General features: G+C 42.0%; 1 protein-coding gene across 3 annotated transcripts in view; it reads right to left on the bottom strand.

Annotated features, from left to right (window-relative positions):
• Positions 1-21122, bottom strand: part of pkn1b (protein kinase N1b) — a 44068-nt gene that overhangs the window by 4685 nt on the left and 18261 nt on the right. For all 3 annotated transcript variants that reach the window (XM_023957994.2, XM_023957992.2, XM_023957993.2), the window contains exons 2-14: positions 16440-16737; positions 12962-13107; positions 12753-12873; positions 10446-10591; positions 6642-6855; positions 6361-6555; positions 6179-6288; positions 4827-4970; positions 4535-4610; positions 3425-3557; positions 2108-2201; positions 703-794; positions 391-463 (exon numbers count right to left, since the gene is read on the bottom strand). In XM_023957994.2, the coding sequence (XP_023813762.1) occupies positions 391-463; positions 703-794; positions 2108-2201; positions 3425-3557; positions 4535-4610; positions 4827-4970; positions 6179-6288; positions 6361-6555; positions 6642-6855; positions 10446-10591; positions 12753-12873; positions 12962-13107; positions 16440-16737 (1842 nt within the window). The remainder of the gene's footprint in view (positions 1-390; positions 464-702; positions 795-2107; positions 2202-3424; positions 3558-4534; positions 4611-4826; positions 4971-6178; positions 6289-6360; positions 6556-6641; positions 6856-10445; positions 10592-12752; positions 12874-12961; positions 13108-16439; positions 16738-21122) is intronic.

The raw sequence follows: 21122 nt of genomic DNA, 5'->3' as shown, positions 1-21122 counted from the left end.
AGGGCGGGAATTGGGATACAACCTCTGAAACTCAACATCTGTTCTACCGACCTGAAGGCGCGCCACGACCAGGCGGCGCCGCTTCTTCATGAAGCGGCGTTGTGTGTTCATGTTTGAACGATGAACTTGGAAGTCCGCTTTTTATCCCCTCAGGTTGTTGAAACTGATGCAACACTGAGAAGGTTTTTCTTTAAGAATCTTTTGGTTTAAGCACCTATAAGTCAGACACACTGAAATGTGAGACCAGGATGTGGAAAACATTCACCACAACACGATTACCCCCCTACCCTGAAAATCAGGGGGGGTGAAACAAACACTGTAATCCAGTCAGTTTTTCACAGCATCCCTGGCTTATTGTGAGTAGTGTGTGTCCTCCATTTTTTTTAGTACCTTTCCAAAGTGTCCTCTGCCGAGAACAGCGAGCAGCTTGAAGTCCTGCAGAGAAACCGGTCCTCTGCTGGCTCTGGTGGGGGGGTAGGGGGGGTGAAAGTGGGTTGAAGACAGTAAAACATGTCAAATAGACGTTACTCATTCTCATCATCCCGCACTATTTCTGTGGAGCGCGGCTCTAGCGGCAGCTGCTAAAGTAAAGGTGGCGGCGCGGGTCCATATTGTGAGGGGGAGGGCGCGCCGGCTGGCATGCTGGGAGGGCCATATTGCATCAACGGAGGCTGCTAGGGAGGAGGCGCGAAGCTGCCGTACCTGCGTAAAGAGTTCTGGGACGGAGATCTGGCGGGCTGCTTGTGGGCTGGGACCTCAGCGGTGGGCGGGGCCTCGATGACCGGCGTCTGATCCTGTTGAGACGAACATGGGAGGAGCAGAAAGAGAGATGAAAATGGGGGTAAGCGGGCAACTAACATCTGTAAAAGCAGACAGGAGTCATTCATCACGCCTGACCTAATCCCCCCCCCCACGGTGTTAATTAGAAGTTTAATAAAGGAACTGCAGCATAATTAATACTTGAAACCCACTGAGCACCATCTGCCACAGCCCCCCCCCCCCCCCCCCCCCCCCCACTGTCTGAGTCCCTGAAGCAGCAAACACAACCAAGAAATCCCAAATTCAACTCACAGTTACAAGTTACAGGTTACAGATTACTCCAAAAAAATCTGATTTTCAAAACTGTGCTTATAAAAAACCCAAACATAAATGAGCTTTTTCATTTGAATGCAGTAAAATATCAAATAATACAAAACAGGAAGTAATACGATCAATCATCAGGTTGGATGTAAATAATTGTCTGTATACGATGACTGGACGGAGGGACTGTGACACCCCCCATAGAAAAGGATTTTCAACCGAATGAAGTCAATTCAGCCTCCATGTTGGAGCCACAGGTTGTCAGCAAGCAGTGATTGGTCGACATTTCTATGGCAACCGCTCTTGCTAACCAGAAGCCACACCCCTTCCCGTCAGACCACATGCTTTGACTGAGGCGTCCGATTGGTCGGTTTATAACTTAAACTACATGACATAAAGAAAAGATTTGAACATTTCATTGTCCCTAAAAGAAGCAATGAACATGCAAATCAGATTACTGCTAATGTTGTCAAAGGCCATTAAAGCAGAAGCTTTTCATTTCTGACAATTTTCCGCTCGTTTCACAACAGAAGTTCGGGAGAAATGTACGTTTTATTTGGGCTTCATGGTTGGTAACGTTAGGCTTCATTAGATTCTTTGTTTGATGCTCAGCCTTAAACGTAATCTACCGAGGTTTTCTGCTAAAATCTTAACCTAGGACTGGAAGAAGAGCTAGATTGATAGCAAAATAAGACCATGTAATAAAGATCAGCTCTTAAACATAAATGTTAGCAGATAAATGTGAGTTTTAGGTTTGGCTCAACCCTCAGACGTACCAGAGTCTTCACACATCGGTAGATAGTCATCCTCATGCTGGGAAAGCACCAGGACTGATCTAATCTTGATCTAATTAACCCCCCCCTTCCTTAATTCTCCCAGAGGTTATTGATGCGGGCCTTTGTGTCTCTGCAGGTTTGGGTTTCCCTGCAGCACAACAAGAGGCCTGTGTCTGAGCTGCAACACGAGACCCCCCACCCCCCCCTGCCCCGCCACACCCCCCCACACACCCCGTGTCCCCGGGACCCACCAGCGGGGCGACATCCTCCGTGCTCCACTCTCTCCTGACTTCTGCTCTGGACGGAGAGTCGCTGTCAAGATTCAGCTTCTCCACCGAGATTTCTCTGCAGACGGACAGAAAACAGGAAGACAAACCACCCCGAAATGAAACGTCCCACAAGAAAAACATTTCATTCAGTTGGAAAATGAGCAAGTTTATCTTTTCCCTTTTTAATAATTTAACAGGACTCTATGACCCTTCTATCCTATGCTATGCTATTCTAATATATGCAAGGCTATTCTATTTTATTCTATGCTCTTCTATTTTATGCTATGCTATTCTATTATATACTATGTTATTCTAGTGTATTATATGCCATTCTATGCTTTGCTGTTCTATTCTATGCTATGCTATTCTATACTGTGCTTTCTATTCTATACTATCATATTTTATTCTATGCTTTGCTTTGCTATTTTATTCTATGCTCTTCTATTTTATGCTATTCTATGCTATGCAATTTTATTCTAATGTATTCTATGCTGTTCTATGCCTTGCTATTCTATTCTATACTATTGTAGTCTATTCTAACCTATGCTTTTCTATTTTATGCTATGCTATGCTTTTCAATGCTATTCTATTGTATTGTTTGCAATTCCATTCTATGCCATGTTTTTCTATTCTGTTGTATTCCATGCTCTTCTATTCTATGCTATTCTACTCTATTGTATTGTATGCAATTCTATTCTTTGCTGTTTTATACTGTTCTATGCTATGCTATTCTATTGTTTTCTATGCTCTTCTGTTGTATTTTATGCTACCCTATTTTATTACTTGCTATTCTTTGATATGCAATTCTATGTTTTTCTATTCTATGACCTTGTGCTCCATAGTTTGCAACAGAATTTTAATCCAAAGTTGATGCTTTATGATTCTACCCCCTCCCCACTTGAGCAATCATCCTCCAACTTCCTTAACCCCCCCTTTTCCTCCTTCAATTTGTGAACTCAACCCCCCCTCCCCATTTCTAACCCCACTCTCTTCTTCCCTCTTTTTCTTTTCAGTCCATTTAACCTAAATTACTACAAATCTACACCTCGTGTTTCAGAACAGTCACATCTGTCCGACACACGAGGCCTTCAGCTCTCATCTGTTTTCTTAGCTGCTGGACAGGGTTAAAAAAAAAAAAAAAAAGGAGAATCCAAACAACGAAGGATCCACGTCAGAGTTCTGGCCTTGGAAGTGATCCAGTCAAAGATCCAAACCTTGATCTTAAACTTAATACTAACGAAACAGCATAAAAGTATCCTTAACCTTGAACCTGTGTGGTCATTAGATTCCCTCACGTACCCCGGGGCCTGCGACAGCGTGTTGCTTGTGAAAAGAGAGGGGGGGTTGCTTCCACTGGGGATGGCGTTCCTCAGCAGCCGCACCCAGGTGGCGATGTCCACGTTCATCTGACGGGCCCGCAGGAAAGCTTTACCTGGAATGCATGGCAGACATCAGCGGGCGTTGCAGTGTGCTGCAGATCCAGAGCGGCTCGTGCATTTCCTTAAATGTTTATAGCCGTCTGTCCAAGAAGCAGCAGACGTCATCAACAGTTGATGTGGAGCGGCTTCCCTCTGCCTCTCAACCTTCAGGGTCATGAAACAGCTTCATGGAGAAGGCATCAAGCAAAACCGCTGTCCACAAGCACTTCAGAGCGGAGGAAAAGTCCTCCGTGTCTGACATGAAAATAGATTTTCAAAAAGAACCACTCAGAGGAAAATTGTGTTAACGTGTTCTTGAAGCATTTTTCTGAAGATAATGGAGGACATTTATTAGGAAAAGTAAGCTTAAAATTGCATTTCTAAGTATTTCTATGAGCAAATGATTGTGAATTGGGAGCAAAAGTGTATTTGTGACATAGAAAATACGCTGGGCGGGTCACAACATTTAAGCACTTCGTTATGGGTGACAGGGAGGGGTGGCGGGGTTGCTCTGCACCAACCGTATTGCCCACAACCTGAAGAAGAGCTTCTAATGAGCTCTGCAGAAACTATGTCCTAGAAAATGACACAAGTGTTTTGATTTAGGCTAAAAATAGCTTAATGATAATGAAAAGACCACTAGGAAGGCTTTGAAAATAGATCCAAAGATGACCGGAGTGGGTCTTTAACTGTTAGAGGTTTGAGTACCGGTATTCCCTCAGCCCCACACTCTAAGACCTTAACATTTAAACAACCACTTTAAATTGCAATGTGTTCTAAAACATTGTTAGCCCTAACTTCCTATGTGTGGAGCCAGTGAGCGGCTTCAGGAGATGGGCGGAGCCTGTCCTCTGACTCTGGGCTCAAACTGGCGTCACGGCTTTGTGTTGAGATCAAAGAGAAAAAAAAGTTTGCTGCCTTTTTCTGCCTAAAAGACACACAACGTTGTTGAACTGTCCGTTGAACTGCTTGTGTTTGCGTCGGGACCCACCGTGCTGCTTGGAGAAGACCTTCTTCTGCCTCTGGAGTCGCCGACCCCGTTCTATAACCGGGTTGAAGAAAGTCACCTAACAAGCAAACTGTTATTTTTCTCATGCACCAAACAGTTTTCCTGTGAATGTTCTGTAGTCTGCAAACATGTCGGGCAGATAGATAATATTAATAATACTAATACTACACACCTCTGACCATCACTGGGACATTCATATGCATTCACACCCGTGGAGCGGCACTTGTTGAATTGTGCGTCTGGAGTCTGCGTTTGTTGTGGGTTTGTGTCGTACCTCAGCCACCAGCAGGCCCTGGGGCTCCAGCTCCAGCTGCACTTGATGCCTTTGGTTGTCCAGGAAGTCCTCCAGCTTCAGGTACTTGAGCGCGCACAGCGAGCGGTAATCTCGCCAGTACACGGCTATCTCCATCTCCCTCGACTGAAGAAAACAACAAAAGGTCAAGAAGACTTTTTTTTTTTTTTCCCTCCAAAAGAAATACATAAAATGTGAAAGAAAAACATTTTGGAGCTGATAAAAACTGTATTTATGACGATCACTGTGAGGGCAGGAAGTTTTGTTTGATTTAGCATTTACGTTTAAAGTTTGGTGCATTTCTTTACCATAACATGTCCAGAAACAGCTGAACGGTTCAAGCCGAACATTCAGACGATGAAAAACCTCGAACGCGGCACAGATGAGAGCTTTTTTGTGGTGTTTGGACTACATTCAGACTTTATTGTTGCAGAAAAGTTTTGCTCTGACTCATCAGAACAGGCAGCAGCTGCATTTCCTGTTCCTCGCCGACAGAAACGGCGCTGGTCTGCTACAGGGTTTGACGTCTGCGCAGTCTGAGACGATCCCATGCTTTGTTTGGAGCTGACTTTGTGTTGATTTACACATGAAAAGCCAGGCTGACCGCAGTTTGTGTGCAGTTAAAGCAACTCCTAACATTTCTCCTGATATTCCAAAGAGTTCTCCTAGAAGAGAAGATGTAATAACTTCTAAAAGCTTCCAACGTTCGTCATCTTTTGACTCGATCGCCTGCAGAATCTCATTTTTAATCAGCCAGAAGAGATGCTTCACTTTTCCGATCTCAGCTCTGGTTTCATGTGACTTTCGGTAGTTGATAAAAACCACATTTAAGGAACTAAATATAGAAAAGTTTTAAAAATCTCTCAACTTTTTTCTAATCCACACTTTGTAGGGTCTGTAGGACTCACTTTTGGGAGATAACAGTGCTAATTATTACTGGATTTTCTAATAAATATTGGTGAAAATGCACAAATATGCAAGAAAGGTGAAAGAATTAAAAATTAATTATTAAAAAGTTGATGCTAAACACCAACACAATTTCAATAAACACCTTATTAGTTGTTAAATAAATTATATTTTGCGGTACAATCAACTTCGTTTAACTTTAAAGAGAATAAATTCTGGACATTTTGATGAAGAGATTCTTTTAAAAGAAGCATTTGAACCTGAGATTGTCAGATGTAGATGCTAATTTTGAGGTCATAGTTTTGGAAACTTAATTAAATAAAGTGTTATTTTTAGTATGAGATTAAAATGAGAAAATGGGGTTGAAATGAAGTAGCAAAGCTGCTGCTGTCCTTCAGAGAGGCTAGAGAACTGTGACTGCTCCTCACTCTCTCCAGCTCCAGAGTGAAGCTCTGGTCCCAGGCCTGCTCTCCCACTGTCCTCCAGGCCGTCTGTCCCACCACCGTGTTCTCCAGCTTCAGCACAGCGCTCACCTCCGCTGAAAAACAGCCACCAATCAGGACTAGTCTGCAGCCTCCTTTCACAGAAAGAGCTTTTGACGACGACCTACAGGAGAGCTCTTCGTTCTTGCTGGGGATCTTGAGGCTCATGCTGCTGGTGCTGCGGCTGTAGAGGCCGCTCAGTTTGAACGAGGGACGTCCATCCGATGTCGAGTAGGAGGGGAGAACCACAGGGGCTCCTTTGCTGCGCCCTGGAACCACCTCCAGCAGTCCGACACAGCCCAGAAGACGAACCTGAAGAGTACCTGGATGAAAAAACAAACAAAAATCACGAAAACCTCACTGCTTTCGTGACTCGCCGTGCAAGCGGACGTCCTTCAGCAGCTTCTACCTGTAAGAGGCGAGGGTTTGCTCAGCGTGCTGTACTGGTTGTGGACGTACGGCGTGCTGTGGCTGGAGCTGAACGCAGAGGAGGAGGCGAGCACCAGCTCCTCCTTGATGAGGCAGACTTTGGGATGGTCCTCCGGCAGCTCCTGCAGCCTCTGCTCCAGAGCACACCTGAGCAGGTCCAGACGCTGGGAGGAGCCGCTCAGACCACACTGAGCCTGCGGGAGAGGGTCAGAGGTCACGGAGAGAGGAAACGCCAAAGACTGTGATGAAGGCTGGAAGTCAGGTTTAACCTTTAGGATTGTCTGAGTCAAAACAACAAATCTGCCGTAGAAAACAAAACAGAGTTTGAAGCTTTACATTCAGCGTCTCAATAAAAACAGATTATAGGCGGTTCAGTTTGCTGCACTTTCAGGTCGCTGTGCAAACGTGAAGCTTGTTAGATAAGAAACATCAACAACGTCATATTTTAAGGGCATTTTGATGACATTTTAAAAGTTATAATATTAATCTATTAGGAAAATAGTCTTGAAATAAAAAGTGAATAATGGCATGAAGAAGTAATTTGTAAAGAAAAAAGGACTGTAATGTCTATTTATGTGGAAAATGGTTTATATATGAATAATTTTAGTTCCTGAAGCAAATTGTGTTAAAGGTTTTCTGGCTTGAACCTCGGCTTTAACACTAACTTGACTTGAAAACCCTTCAGTCATATGCGAGTCCATTCTAAGTCTGGATAAGATCCTGAGGTTTATTCTATCATCCATGACATCAGAAGCTGCCTTGCTCATCAGCAGCATTTATCTAACCTGCCCGCCGCGCCTTGTTCATGCATGATGTTCAATAGTTTTACACCTTATTGCAGGGGTCGGCAACCCGCGGCTCGGGAGCCGCATGCGGCTCTTTAGTGCTGCCCTAGTGGCTCCCTGGAGCATTTTCCAAAATGTTTGAAAATGTAAAAAGATGGGGGACAGAAATATAGTTTTTGTTTTAATATGGTTTCTGTAGGAGAAAAAACAAAACACAAACAGTGATAACGTTTGCCAATGTTGTAAGAATGTGTAGAAAATATATTGTAACGCCTGGCAAGTACGTCACTTGCAGCGGACGATACGGGAGCCAATCTGTCAAAAATGTTGAGCTGTCAATCAACTAGCCGCGCTGGAGAACTGTCCGTGTCCCAAACACCGCACGACACCGAACAGCCTCAGAGAGGAAGACGCGATAAGAGCAGCAGCGAGCGCAGCCTCTTTCCGGCTTATCAAGCCCAATTATTTTGAAAACACACCACACTGAACATTGGACAGGAGTGATCAACCTCTCTCCCTTCCACACTCATGGTGCAACATAAAGAAACAACATAACAGGAAGAATAAACTAAGGTGGAACAACAAAACTGCCATATGAAAAGAAACGTGGGCAAACAGAAACGCTCATGCTGAGCCTTAATAAGATCATCATCCCACAATCCCACAATCCCCTGCTGCTAACAGACCTAAAATGCACATGACCGCCACTACAATTTCAACATTTCTGTCAACGAAAATTTGCGTCATAGCCTGCGACACACGTTTCTACCAGCAGGGCTTTTTTTATTTTATTTTATTTTTTACTTTTAGCGGACCGCTAGGCAGGTGGCTGATGTAAATCGAACCACCGTCAGTTCCGTGTATTGCTTGATGAAGTTGAAAGCGAATATTCTGATCTCCTGCTACACAACACAGTCCGTTTGCTGTCCAGGGGTGACGTTTTGCGTCACTTTGTCTGTTTAGAACACGTGAAAGCATTCCTGAAAAGCAAAGACCTGAACTACCCGCAACTAGAAGATACTGTGGCTCGAAAAGCTGCACTTTTTGGTGGATATGACTGTGACAAGCCACCTAAAAGAGCTGAATGAAAGTCTCCAGGCGCCGCAAATGCTTGAAGCTGTTCTGTCATTTGAGCGCAAGCTGACTGTCATGGGGGCCGTCGTCATGCACGTTCCATTTTATTGTTTTGTGTTCGAATCCTCAAAATAAAAATGACATCAAAAATCGGATTTGTTTATTACATTTCTTTAATTTTATCAAAGCAATGAAACATAATTCATTGATATTATAATGAATTAAACTTGCACAACAGAGCAGTCACGTGACGCGTCGTTCTCCGAAGAATGCACTGCAAGGCAAATAAACATTAAATCGTTAATAATGCTCATTATGTATTTGTAACAACTTAGTCATTTTGATAGTAGGCTAATATAGCTAATATAGATACATATTGCATGTGTTGCCTTCATTATAAGGTTTAAATAGGGCTTTTAATATTTTGCGGCTCCAGACATGTTTGCTTTTTGTTTTTTTGTCCAAAATGGCTCTTTCAACATTTTGGGTTGCCGACCCCTGCCTTATTGCAAAAGAACACATTTTTATCTGCGTTACAAATCTGACCATGAAGCTTGTAGGTGTGATTTTTGTGTCCAGATCGGCCGTAACGACCTGGAACTGCAGAACCAAGAGAACATTTCTGAGATGAGTAACCTTCGTCAGCTGACGGAGCGAGCGTCGCAGAAGTTACAATCAGGACTTTTCTGCATTCTGCATTCTGGCATGTGCAGAACTATTGCAGAAAAGGCTTCAACATGAACATAAAATTCAAAATGGAATTGTTTACATCTTTCATATGTAAACAAACGCAAGGTTTTTTTTTTTTTTCTGGTAAACTCTGTTTTCGTTAACATACTTTAATTTAAACCATATTTAAAAAGCCTTAACAGGTGATATAAAATAAGTGAATGATTGCAGGATTTAAAAACAACATTTTCTGTCCTGTACAGCTAATCTTAGGCATCAGCCACTCAATTTTTGTGCTTAGACTTTATACTTTTTGCAAAATGACCATCAGAGTGTCATGCCCTTCATATCTGGATTGGACGCTCAATATGATAAAAAGTGCAGTTTTCTGTTTATTTTTAGGGTTTAGTTTATTTTTCCTGACTTGCAGCATTCCAGCTCCTTCCCCGTCTTTGGGTGATGTTATGACCCTGACTACCGGTAGTTGGAATTCGTAGTTGTGGAAATTTACACAGATGCAGGCATCAAAGACATCACACTTTTCCTTTTCTGGATAATTCGCTGTTAATGAATGCATGAAAGTCAATAATCAAAGTATTAGCTTTTAGATGCCCTGGTATCAGCTCATGGTTTCCTTCTCCCCCAAAAATCCTCCTTAAAAATGATAAAGTGGCCCGTTTCAGTGACAAAAAAGTTGACCCCGACCATGATGCAACCATAATACTGTATCGGACAAGCGATGAGGCTCTAACCATAACCTACTGTAGCCTCTTCCATCTGAAATCTTTCTGACTCTTGATCCACTTTAACTAAGTGACAACCAGCAAAGTCCTTTTTAGCAACAGTTTTTTTTTATTTTCTTTGCTGCCTGCTGTGACTGTGAGGCTCATTAGAGAGGCGGGTTTAATCTGAACAGACTTGTTTCCTTTGTCGCTTTGCAGACGGTCTCAAAAGTACTTTTAAAAATACCCTCCAATCATCAGCAGGTCCTGGGGTGGGGGAGGGATTTCCTCCTTTAGTGAATTGTGTCAAAAGTCAGTAAATCTAAAAAGTTTACAGAAATAGACTTCTTTTACTGCTGCTGTGTTTTTTAATTCTGTTCCTATTTTTTGTACGGCGACCTTTAGAAAGGCTCAAAACAAATAAAACTGGTATTATTATTGATATTAAAGCGCTAATGGAGCAAAAAGAATTTATAAAAATTGTGGAAACTGAATCCGTCTTGAAGCCAACGCCTTCTCTGTCTGCTTCCTCACCTCATTGATAGCCTTCTTGTCCTGGACCTTCCCGGCGCCCAGCAGCCGCAGCATGTTCTTGGCGCCCTCAGCCATGGCGTGCTCCACCCGATAGTGATGCCAGAGCTCCTCCACACGAAGCTCCACCCCACACAGGTCCGGCTTGCCTGGGACAAAAGGCGTCAGCTTTAATTAACACCATAGGACCAAACAACAACTTGCCGAGACATGATTTGGCCCAACAACACGCAGCATAGTGTGCTACTGCAGGTAAACAATAGAAACCATCGTATTTGTCACGTAGAAAAAACACTGGGGGGGCTGCAAGCTTCCTGCTCCGCTCCCCTCTGATGCATTCACTTGCAGACAAATTGATCCAGTTCCTCATCGTTTTCCTCGTCTGAGCTGGAATCTGGATCAAAACTGTGTGGCTGGATAGCTCCAATAGGAGGTAGGGGGTGTGAGGAGCTGTAAGCTTGTGGGAGAGCATGTAAACAGAGAGCTCTCAGCAATGGGGAGGGGAAGAGAGGGCAGGGTTGCTCCGTGGCAACACAACTCAAAGGTGAATTTCCATTGAACTCCTGTAACCACAAAAGTATTTCATCAAAAAGTTGACATTCTCATGAATTCCGTGCAAAGCAATATTTCCTCAGAAGATGCATTTGATTCGCAGAAGCATTCGGGGGCTATCATGTACTCTGAAAGGAAGACTGGGAGCGCAGAAACTTGAAACTTGAAAGAAAACTAATTTGACTAAAATGACTGAAAATTTTCTGTACTTTTTGTATTTTTGAGTTGTTGTTTTTTTGTTACATAAAATAAACAGAATAACAAAGAGTCAAAACTTTATGTTCTTTATGATTCATGTTTATTACACAACTATCGCTTTGAAGCCCATTGAGATGACTATTGTAGTAAATATTGGGCTATATAAATACAATTGAATTAAATTGGTGTAAATATATCAATTTAAATAATCCAGGTACCCTTAAAAACGTAATGGACACTAAAATGAATAGCTGATCGCTTCACTTCTGCTGCTATGCAGAAACTGTTTTCTTTTTTATTTGGGCTAAAAACAGTGTAATAATAATTCAAAAACCACTGGGAACGCTTCGAAAAAAGATCCAAATGTGATTGCACTGGGACTTGAAGACAAAGTTTAGAGATTAAGAACAGGAAAACAGATACAGCCGGGGTTTCCGTGAATTAAAGGAGCCCTAACATAAAGTATTTAGTTTCTTTATGCTTCAAAAGTTATGTCTTAATTCCTTCCCTACTCACTATATAGTGCGTTAGTCATTTTCTAGTGCTGTCCGAATCTACAACTCCAAAATCGAGTTCCCTCAGAAATTTCTCAGAAGTCTCTGTGAAAAACCAGTGTGTATCGATGTTCACCGGATTGGCGAATATAGACCACAATGCATTGCGTCTGAACAATTTTTGCCAAAAAAATGTATATAAATGTATTTTTTAAAATAAACTATCAATGTTTTTATCTTCAGAACACAGTAGATTCATAAATAATCGTCGCAAAACAACCATGTCAATTAGATTTTAACTCCGTGAAATCGGTGACATCATATCAGCCATTAAAAAATAAAAAAGGTGGTGAGCACGGTGTCCCAATTGCTTTTAAAATCCAGAGCACTAGATAGTTCCACACCATGAAGTATTTTAATAATTAGGGTGGGAATTCTGACACAGCCTAACACTTCTTTTGTGTTGTTTGGAGGAGTGCCGGCTTGTTCAGCATTTCTATCAGAATTCTTTAAACTCACCGGATTTCTAATTATTCTAAAGGTTTTCCAAAAAATGAAAAAGTTGACTCGTGAATAAAAATACACTTCCAGGAGCTTAAGGTCTGCAGTTTTGTTTTGTTTTTCTTTCAGAGGCGATCGCTGGATCTGAGCTTAGTTCATTTCTAAGAACGGGAAGAAAAGCAGAACGAGAATAATAATCCAACGTGGTTCTGCTGGTTTCAGTCATGTTGTTCCCTCTGTTGTGTCCTGGTCATTTTCCCTTTCATGTCATCCGCCCTCCCTGCCCCCATCCTCCCCATTGGTCCCGCCTCCGTTCAAAGCCCTGCTAAATGAGCCTCGGCTTTTAGTTGTTGGGCAACATCAGAGATGTAGGAACATCAATAAGGCTCTAACCTGGGGGAGTGAGGGGGCTATAATGTGTGAGTGTTTGACTGGAAGCCAGGACGCTGTAAAGCTCTGAGCCAAGAACCGATCGATTATGCCTCGTGTCATAAAAAATGCAGTGGTGCTGGGCCAAAAAGGGGACAGGTGGGATGAAAGAAGAACACAAAAGCACGGCAGGTACTTTGGTTGTCCTCGGACTGCTCTGTGGCCTGCATGGCCTTTCGGATCTGCATCCGGATAATGTCAATCTTGGTCTTGCTGTCCTGCAGCATCTGCTGAGCGGTCTGGAGAAGCTTCTTGTCCTGGTAAAGATCACAAAAGAGACACAAGATTTGTTTAGTCTACGCTTAAGCCTCTGAGTGTGGCAGATGGAGGCAGTCAGACATGCACCTTGGTTCCACCGCTGGCGTATATCGGAATCATGTTCTCTGCTCCCTGCTTGACCTTCAGCTCGATGTTTAGCTGCCGCTCCAAAGCGGCGATGCGGTGCTGATTGGCCGACGTCCGGTTGACCGAACCCGGAGACTTGGAGTCATCTGCCAAGAACAACAAAGAGCAGGAGGTAGTATCTCATCAGAGGATCCCTGACCTACAGGCTAAAAAGTGCCACTTCGGAACCCAGAAGATGAGTTCACCTCAACTCAACTGCTTTCCTGAGTTAACACGATGAAGCATCCATCACAGCAAATATTTATGCATTTAAAAGGCAGCTTTCTTAAAGGCTTGTCTAAGGGAGGAAGCCACAAACGATCAATAAGAGGGACGTTAATAATAAATAACTGTAAAAGTCAGAGAATAAAACATCTATGACTTCAGCTTCATCGATTTTAGATCAATCTGTGTAAAGCAAACGTCCAAGAAGTCCACTTAAAATCAAAAAAGGCCACAAAATACACGTAAAAAAAAGTTTATTTACTGCTTACAGTAGCTAAAAGATATTCATTTATAGTCAGAAACAAGCTAGTTGTTGAACAGACATGAACCACTTCTTAGTTTAAGATAAAATCTCATTTATTCATCTTTGTGGTGTTTGTTGTGTTTTCACATTATTGAGGAACCTTATTACTTCTCATCATCTCCTTTACGTGGACTCTTTTATTTCTCATCTAAATCAAGTTCCTAGAATGTCCTTTATTCATCTGCACAGTATTTGTAAAAACAGGAACAATCAGGGGGTTTGCTTTGTTGTCTTCTAGAGTTTTCAGAAATAGAATGGTATTTATCAAAAAAAACTCTTCATTTCAGCTTCAGTTGGCATTGATGACCCTGAGCCACGCCTCAAGTTATGCCGCTATAGACTTGTGCAATACAGCAAGACAACCTTGATAGTGATTTGGTGCTTTCTAAAAAAAAGAGGGATTGAATGGAATTGGGAGTAACAGGACAAGAACTTTCTTCCCACAAACTTGATGGGTTGAAAGCAGAAAAATGGAAAAACATGAGGGTTTGATGGAGTTAGATATAAATCCAGATATTAACTGGTGACTGATAAGAAAAGAGTAGGAGAACATTTACCAAGAAAGAAAAATCTTTTTGTAAGGACAGCACAAGACGTTTGTGCCTTTCTGTCTGTGGGGTGAGGTTGTGGAATAACATGGATGAAAGTATCAAAAAATATAGATTGAAAATTTTGGAAACAAATAGAAAATGAGAAGGCTAATTGGACTATGTACAGACAATCATGACTTTGTGACGTTGCTTTGGTACCTTGAAGCTGTTTGCTCTTTTTTTTTTTCTTAAAGTCTTCTGTTTTCAAGTGAATAATTATATGTTTAGTGTGTAAAAATGTACCGGTATGCTTAAAATATAGTAAGATTGGAAATAATACGATTTTTTTCTTATCATGTATTTTGTGTTTGGAAAGAAAAAGAAATCAATCAAATTAATCAACCAACCAATCAAAAATGTGTCAAACTATTCAGTGGATTGTGGTTTTTTTTAGGCGCCATGTTTTATGGGGTTCACGCTGACCTCGGCTGCCCTAGCAGAGCATAAATGACAGAACCCAACGGGATCACAAAACAAGAAGAGGGTGGCCGGATCCAGTAGATCACGTTATCGTTTAAAACCATATAGAAGCATTAGAAGACAGTAACATGTGGGAAGACAGGTCAGAAATTCAACTAAGAAAGTTCAAGTTCATAAGTCCTACTGCTCGTTCACCTAAATGTCTAATCAGCAAATCACATGACGCATGAGCGCCTCAATGCATTTAGTCATAGAGTGTCGGGAGCTGGTGATGTAGGACCCCACATGCAGGAGACCGGGTTTGGTGGCAGACAATGAAACATTTAATAAGCAAACCTAAACATGACCAAACTCAGGGAGCAACGTAAGAATGACAAAGCAGAACAGATGACCTGAAAAGAAAGACGTGAAAACCAAAACAAATACACTGAGGCTAATTAAATGAATCGAAGGCCACTGTGAATCATGACAAACCTGAAACTGGTGTGACTGACAAAGGGACAAGTCAAAACGGAGCTCGACCAAACACCAAACCAAGGTTCACAATGCAGACATGTTCAAGACGATCTGCTGCAGTTCAAACCGAGCATCAGAATGGGGAAGAAAGGGGGTTAAAGTTACTTTGAATGTGTCATGGTTGTTGGTGCCTGACGGGCTGGTCTGAGGATTTCAGAAAATGCTGATCTATTAGGATTTTCACCCACAACCATCTGTAGGGTCTGCAGAGAATGGTCTGAAAAATAGCAAATGTCCAGTGAGCGGCAGTTCTGTGGTTGGAAATGCCTTGTTGATGCCAGAGGTCAGAGGATGTTCAGTAAAATAGATGGACAATAGAAGATTGGAAAAACATTGTCTGGTCTGATGAGTCTCCATTGCTGCTGCTACATTCAGATGGTAGAGTCAGGATTTGGCGTCAACAACATGAAAGCATGGATCCATCCTACCTTGTATTAACAGTTCAGGCTGGTGGTGGTGGTATAATGGTGTGGAGGATATTTTCTTGACACACTTTGGGCCCCTTAGTACCGAATGAGCATGGTTCCAACACCACAGCCTACCTGAGTGTTGTTACTGACCGTGTCCATCCCGTTCTAAACACAGTGTAACATCTTCTGATGGATACGTCCAGCAGGATAAGGCGCCATGTCTTAAAGCTGGAATCATCTCAGACTGGTTTCTTGAACATAACAATGACTTCTCTGGACTCAAACAGTCTCCACTGTCACCAGATCTCAACCCACTAGAGAACCTTTGGGATGTGGTGGAACGGGAGATTGGCATCATGGATGTGCAGCCGATAGGTCTGCAGCAACTGCGAGATGTCAGTATGGACCAAACTCTCTGAGGAAAGTTTCCAGAACCTTGATTAATCTATGCTACCAAGGATTCAGGCGGTTCTGAAGGCAAAAGGGGGTCCAATCCGTACTAGCAAGGTGGACCAAATGAAGTGGACAGTGTGTGTAACCTGACATTTTGTGTTACTTTCTGCGGAGAAACCTTAACTCGTTCTGCTATCTAAGGATTGTCCTGTTCACCCCTGATGCAGACATAACTCACGTCCTCCGTCAGCAGGAACATTCCTCCAGTTATGAACCAGAACTAGTTTAAGTTCATGTGCTCACCTGCCCTCCATAACTCCAGCTTTCCAATGGTTTCAGCACCAGTGGGATTATCTGATAGAATAAAGCTGGAGGCTCAGATCCCACAGCAGAACTTCATGGATCTACTTTAGCAGCAATTGAGTGCATCTTATTTTATGTAGGTTTGTGTTATCAAAACTATGATAAATGTTCAAAAACCCCAATCCAATAAAATATACAGTATTTTGGGGTCTTTTTTATTATTGGCTCTAATGCTTCTCTTACTTCACTATGTGTGTGTTCCTCTGTGGTTTAGATACCTTTGTTCTCCTCCTGGCCTTTGACAACAATGTGAGCATCCAGCTCCTGCAGCTGGGCGTGGAGGGACTCCAGCTTGCGCTTGGAGCTGCGGAGCTGCGAGTCCACCTGCTGGACATTCCTCTTGTCCGTGGCCCTGCGCAGATTCTCGGCGCCCTCCTTGATCTTCAGCTCCTTTCGGATCTCCCTGCGGATCCGCTCGCGGTGTTCATCCAGGCGCTGCTGCACGCTGCAGTCAGAGAAGTCGGAGTTCTGGTCCAGGCCGAGCTGCTGGAGTACCGACAGCCCATTGGGATCAGTCTGAAGGGGGGAGAGAGAAATTAGATGGTGGAGAGCATGGAGAAAGGTCTAAGCAGACCAGCTATGCAGTTATGTGAGCAAAAGGGAAAGCTAAAGAGAATATAAGATCTAAAGCAGAAGTCATTTGAAAGGTAGTCTCCTCCACTGGGAGGGGGGCTGAGGTTCCGTCAAACACAACTAGGAACATAGACCACTGGAGGAGGGGAAACCAGGAAGTGTGCCATCATGTGACCGCGCTCTGAGCGGAGACGGCGAGGCAGCAACAAAGCAGAGGCAGCACTTAAGTGCTCGCCTCAGCTCCCCTGACGATCAACACTAACCAGATTACAGCAGATTACAGCAGCATTAATCCTCACCAAAATCAATCTGGGTCTCATCTGCTTCAGGAAGGGTCACAAATAAGTAAACACATGTGCAAGGGTACAAAATGTCATGATTCGTGTTAGGTACATTATGAAAACAGACAACAACAATAATTGAGGCGATGATTTAAAAAACCAAAAGATCGGGATGAAGGTTGAAAACTTTGACAGAGAACAAAAATCCTCCACATCAAAGTCTTCAGATAACCTGTATATCCTCAGTAACATGGAAAAAGGGCATTTCCTTCATTCAGAACTCAACTCACAAAACAGCCCATACCACTATCACTCCTCCACAGTGAGATTTTTCTGCCGCTTTCACCAACCCAGAGTAAGAACATCATTCCACTATACAGCTCAGAAATTCAAGGGACTTTGCATTTAAACACTTGATTCCAAGGAGTTGTGCAGAGGCGGTGCAGAGGCAGAGCGGTCGACCTCTGATTTGAATTACGCAGGTTTGGTTCCCACTATGCCCCCCCATGTGTTGAAGTGGCTTTGGGCAAGACACTGAACCCCATATTGCTCCTGGTCGTTGTAGGTTGGCACCATTAGTGTGTAAATGTGTGTGTACTTGACTGTAAAGCACTTTGGGCCTTCAAGTAAAGTAGAAGCGTTGACTAAGCATTCGACATTATCTTCCCAGTGTTTTGCAATATCAGAATCCATTTTATTTCAAAAAATAGGTTAATATAAGTTTTTCTAAACTTATTAGAATGTTAGGAGTGTTACTACTTTACATATTTGCTAATGGAACCCTGTAGTACTGATTCAATGTGATGTTATATCACAGAAATGAGTTCAAAATCATATTTGGATTTCTTTTTAACATCTGAAACTCTTTCTTGTTAAACTTTCATGTTTAAAACGTGAACGAGAATCAAGGGTAAATTTAAACAATAAAGGCCACGGTGTCTGCATTGATGATTTTATTTTTATCTTCTTATTTTATTATACTATATTTATCCCACAATGGGAAATTCTTCTCCATCCCCTGGGGGAGCGGTGAGCTGCAGCTGAACCGTGCTCAGGAGTAGTAGCATTAAGGGTCTGGATTCCTGCGTGGCAGCTCTTCACCTTACCAACCGAGCTACCCAGCCGCTAAATGTTGAGTTTAGATGCCACATAAGTCAGAGTCTGAGCTACAACAGACTGTTGTCTCTCAGAAGAGACTCGATGATCACATCCCTTTGTTTACTTAATGAGTGGACAGGTCTGGGGGGGTTAAAAAAAAATCAAATTTATAAACTTTATTATTTTTGTTTTTTTGTTTTGTTTTTACCAGCTGCTCAGTGAAGAATGTGTCCCCAAAGACTAAAAAAGGGTGATTGGGAAGTTAATTCAACCATGAGCTCTCAGCAAAAACCTTTATAATGGGACCTGAACAGCACTAAATTCAGAGGTAGGATAGGCAGGAGTTTAACCCTAACAATGTTTCTAACTGTGGCTGTGATCGTCACTCACAGCTCCATCAGGGGATCACACTAACAAGTACCCCCCCCTTTTTTTACCAGGTCAGCTTCATAGTCTGAATATGACTTTTTTGGGGGGGGTTCACTTTTAAACTGCTCAAATCTGCTTTTAAACTTTGACTGATGAATATGAGAGTTTTGATTGATCTATTCATTCTCTTTTCAGTGAGTAGATTACTGGTTATTTTTTGAGAGCATCAGTAGGATCTTCAGTTTAAGATTTAAGTTTCGTTTTTCAATAGAAGCACATACAATAGTTTGTACTTCACATTCTGGGATTAGGATTTATTTATTACCTTGGTTCATTAAATGAGGGTCAGTGTGTCTGCATTTTATTGTTTAAGGAATGTTCTTGCCTTTTTCAAAAAATAATTTTGCTCCTCTACAGCCAAACAACAGTCTTACAGGAGTTTAGCCAGTAAAAAGAAATACAAATGTGTATTTGTGTATCAGCATATTAATTATAATTTTTTTTCTAAAGGGAAAAGGAGAATATTCGACTCAAAAGTAGATGGTATCATCTTTGTATGCTTTCCTCCATTGATATCCATGAACACGTCACTACATATTCTCTTACACTTGCAGAAATGTGAAAACTTTATTAAACCACTGCTGGCCTAAGCTTAGATATGTTACCAGCAGGGGGCTAACAGTACAGCTGCTTCACTTCATAAAGTGTCAATACTCTTTTGGTTCTTGGTCATTATAAATGATGACGAACACACCAGGTCTCCACAGGCCAAAGAACCCCTTCATGTAGTCAAAATCATGATTAGCTTATTAAAACAAGAAGAGAAATTAACCTCAAAACTGTAACCTTCAAACCGCCAACGTGATGGAAACGTCACACAAGTTGGTCTGAAGAGAAGAGACCCGGAGTTTCATGTTACTGTGGTTTTCTAAAGACTAAAAATAAACTGAAGGACGTTGGTTGGACAAAGCAGACGTCCTCTGAATGTCCGTAAACAGAAAACGTGTCCATCTGTTGATGCCAAAACAAGTCTGAAAGGACAGGAACAGCACTTGTTAAAGCTCAATCAAGTCTTTCTTTCCAATCTCCTCCTCTCTTTATGAAGCTCTACACACAGGTGTAAAGTCATGGTAGACGACAAAGACTGACTTAACTCCACCTCTGTGGAAAACAAACCGCTTCTTTGGAATGGAACCATCTAAGCACAGAACCTCCATCAATTCATATTAGGTGGAAAGACCATGTGTAAAAAAAAAAACATGACTGTAAATCAGTTTTAAAGCACTGTGAAAAGAAGAGACCAAAACAATGTTTCTACACCTTTAAACCAGCAAAGGCGTGATATAATCAGATTCATCGTCACCAGACAATCAAAGACGAAGAGCATTTCATCTACCCTGTAACACTGAGATCCAGCTGATTCTACATGTTATGTTTTCCCCAGTAATGTAAATAATGAAACTATGAAGCCATAAGGGATATGGAATTATTTCCACACCAATTTCCAAAAAGAAAGACAAAAATACTTTCATATGCTGTTGTTTAAGGAAGCAATTGTGCAAATATCAACACACGTGTTTATGAATCTGTACAAATGGAGACAAAAGGAATGACATCAAATGTAGAAATTATCCAATAAAGTCCATTGATATTTGATTTAACAAAAGAAAAAAAAATTGAATTCTGGACTTATTATCTTTCGGTTTGTGTAAAAAGACCTGGTAAGTAATCCATTTAGAGTAAAATAAGAAATCTGAGATGTTTGAAGTCAAGTTTATGTCAGATTTGACCACAGATGGGCCGCCACATTTTTAACTGATTAAACAGCTCATGGATCAATGTCCTAACTTGATTTCTAGGTGATTTTTTTGTTATGTCAAGTTAAGAAATTGGGACAAGTTTTCATCTGAAATAAAAAAAAGAGGATTGGTGACCCATCCAGGGTGTACTCCCAACTTCATCCCACAATAGCTGGGGGGTAGGCTCCACCAATCGTATGACCCCCCCCCCATTTTCTGTCCAAAGTGACAAAAGTTTCTTCTTCAAATACACAGTTCCAGAGCTGTTCCAGCTCTCAAAAGGCCAGTTAGTCCCTGATGCTGTGCAGAATTTTCAGCAAAATCTAAATATCAGCAGACGTGTGTTAACATCTAGAAAACCATATTTGGAGAATTGCCTTCCCAGCTCCACAATAATCACTTGTCTTTCACTGCATCTTGTTTCTTTCTTCCCGAAGCCTCTAAAGTAATAACGTGAAGTTTGCAGGGGAGAAACAATGTGTGAACTTTCTGTGAAAAAATGGTTTAAAGTGGTTGTTGTTTCCAGGAAAGAGAAGAGTTTTCTTTCCTGGAAACACGGATGGGCATTCGCTTTGGTTCAAGACTCTCTGTGTGGTGACCGTTCAGTCAGTGCTTTCATGCTTTCAGCTAAAGTTTTCACATTCAAAGAAATTTTGCTGCCACTTGTTACCAAAAAAAACTCATTTAGGCTCCAGCTTTACCGTCATTAGTTCCCCCAGTTCTCATAATGTTAAACTCCACTTTAAAGACACACTCTGATATTCTACTGTAAACGTGTTCC

Source organism: Oryzias latipes, chromosome 8 (genome assembly GCF_053564925.1).
Source record: "Oryzias latipes strain Hd-rR chromosome 8, Olatipes_Hd-rR_3.1".
NCBI classification, from domain to species: Eukaryota; Metazoa; Chordata; class Actinopteri; order Beloniformes; family Adrianichthyidae; genus Oryzias; species Oryzias latipes.
Note: the sequence above shows the minus strand (reverse complement) of the source record. Positions and strands in the feature narration are given on the sequence as shown.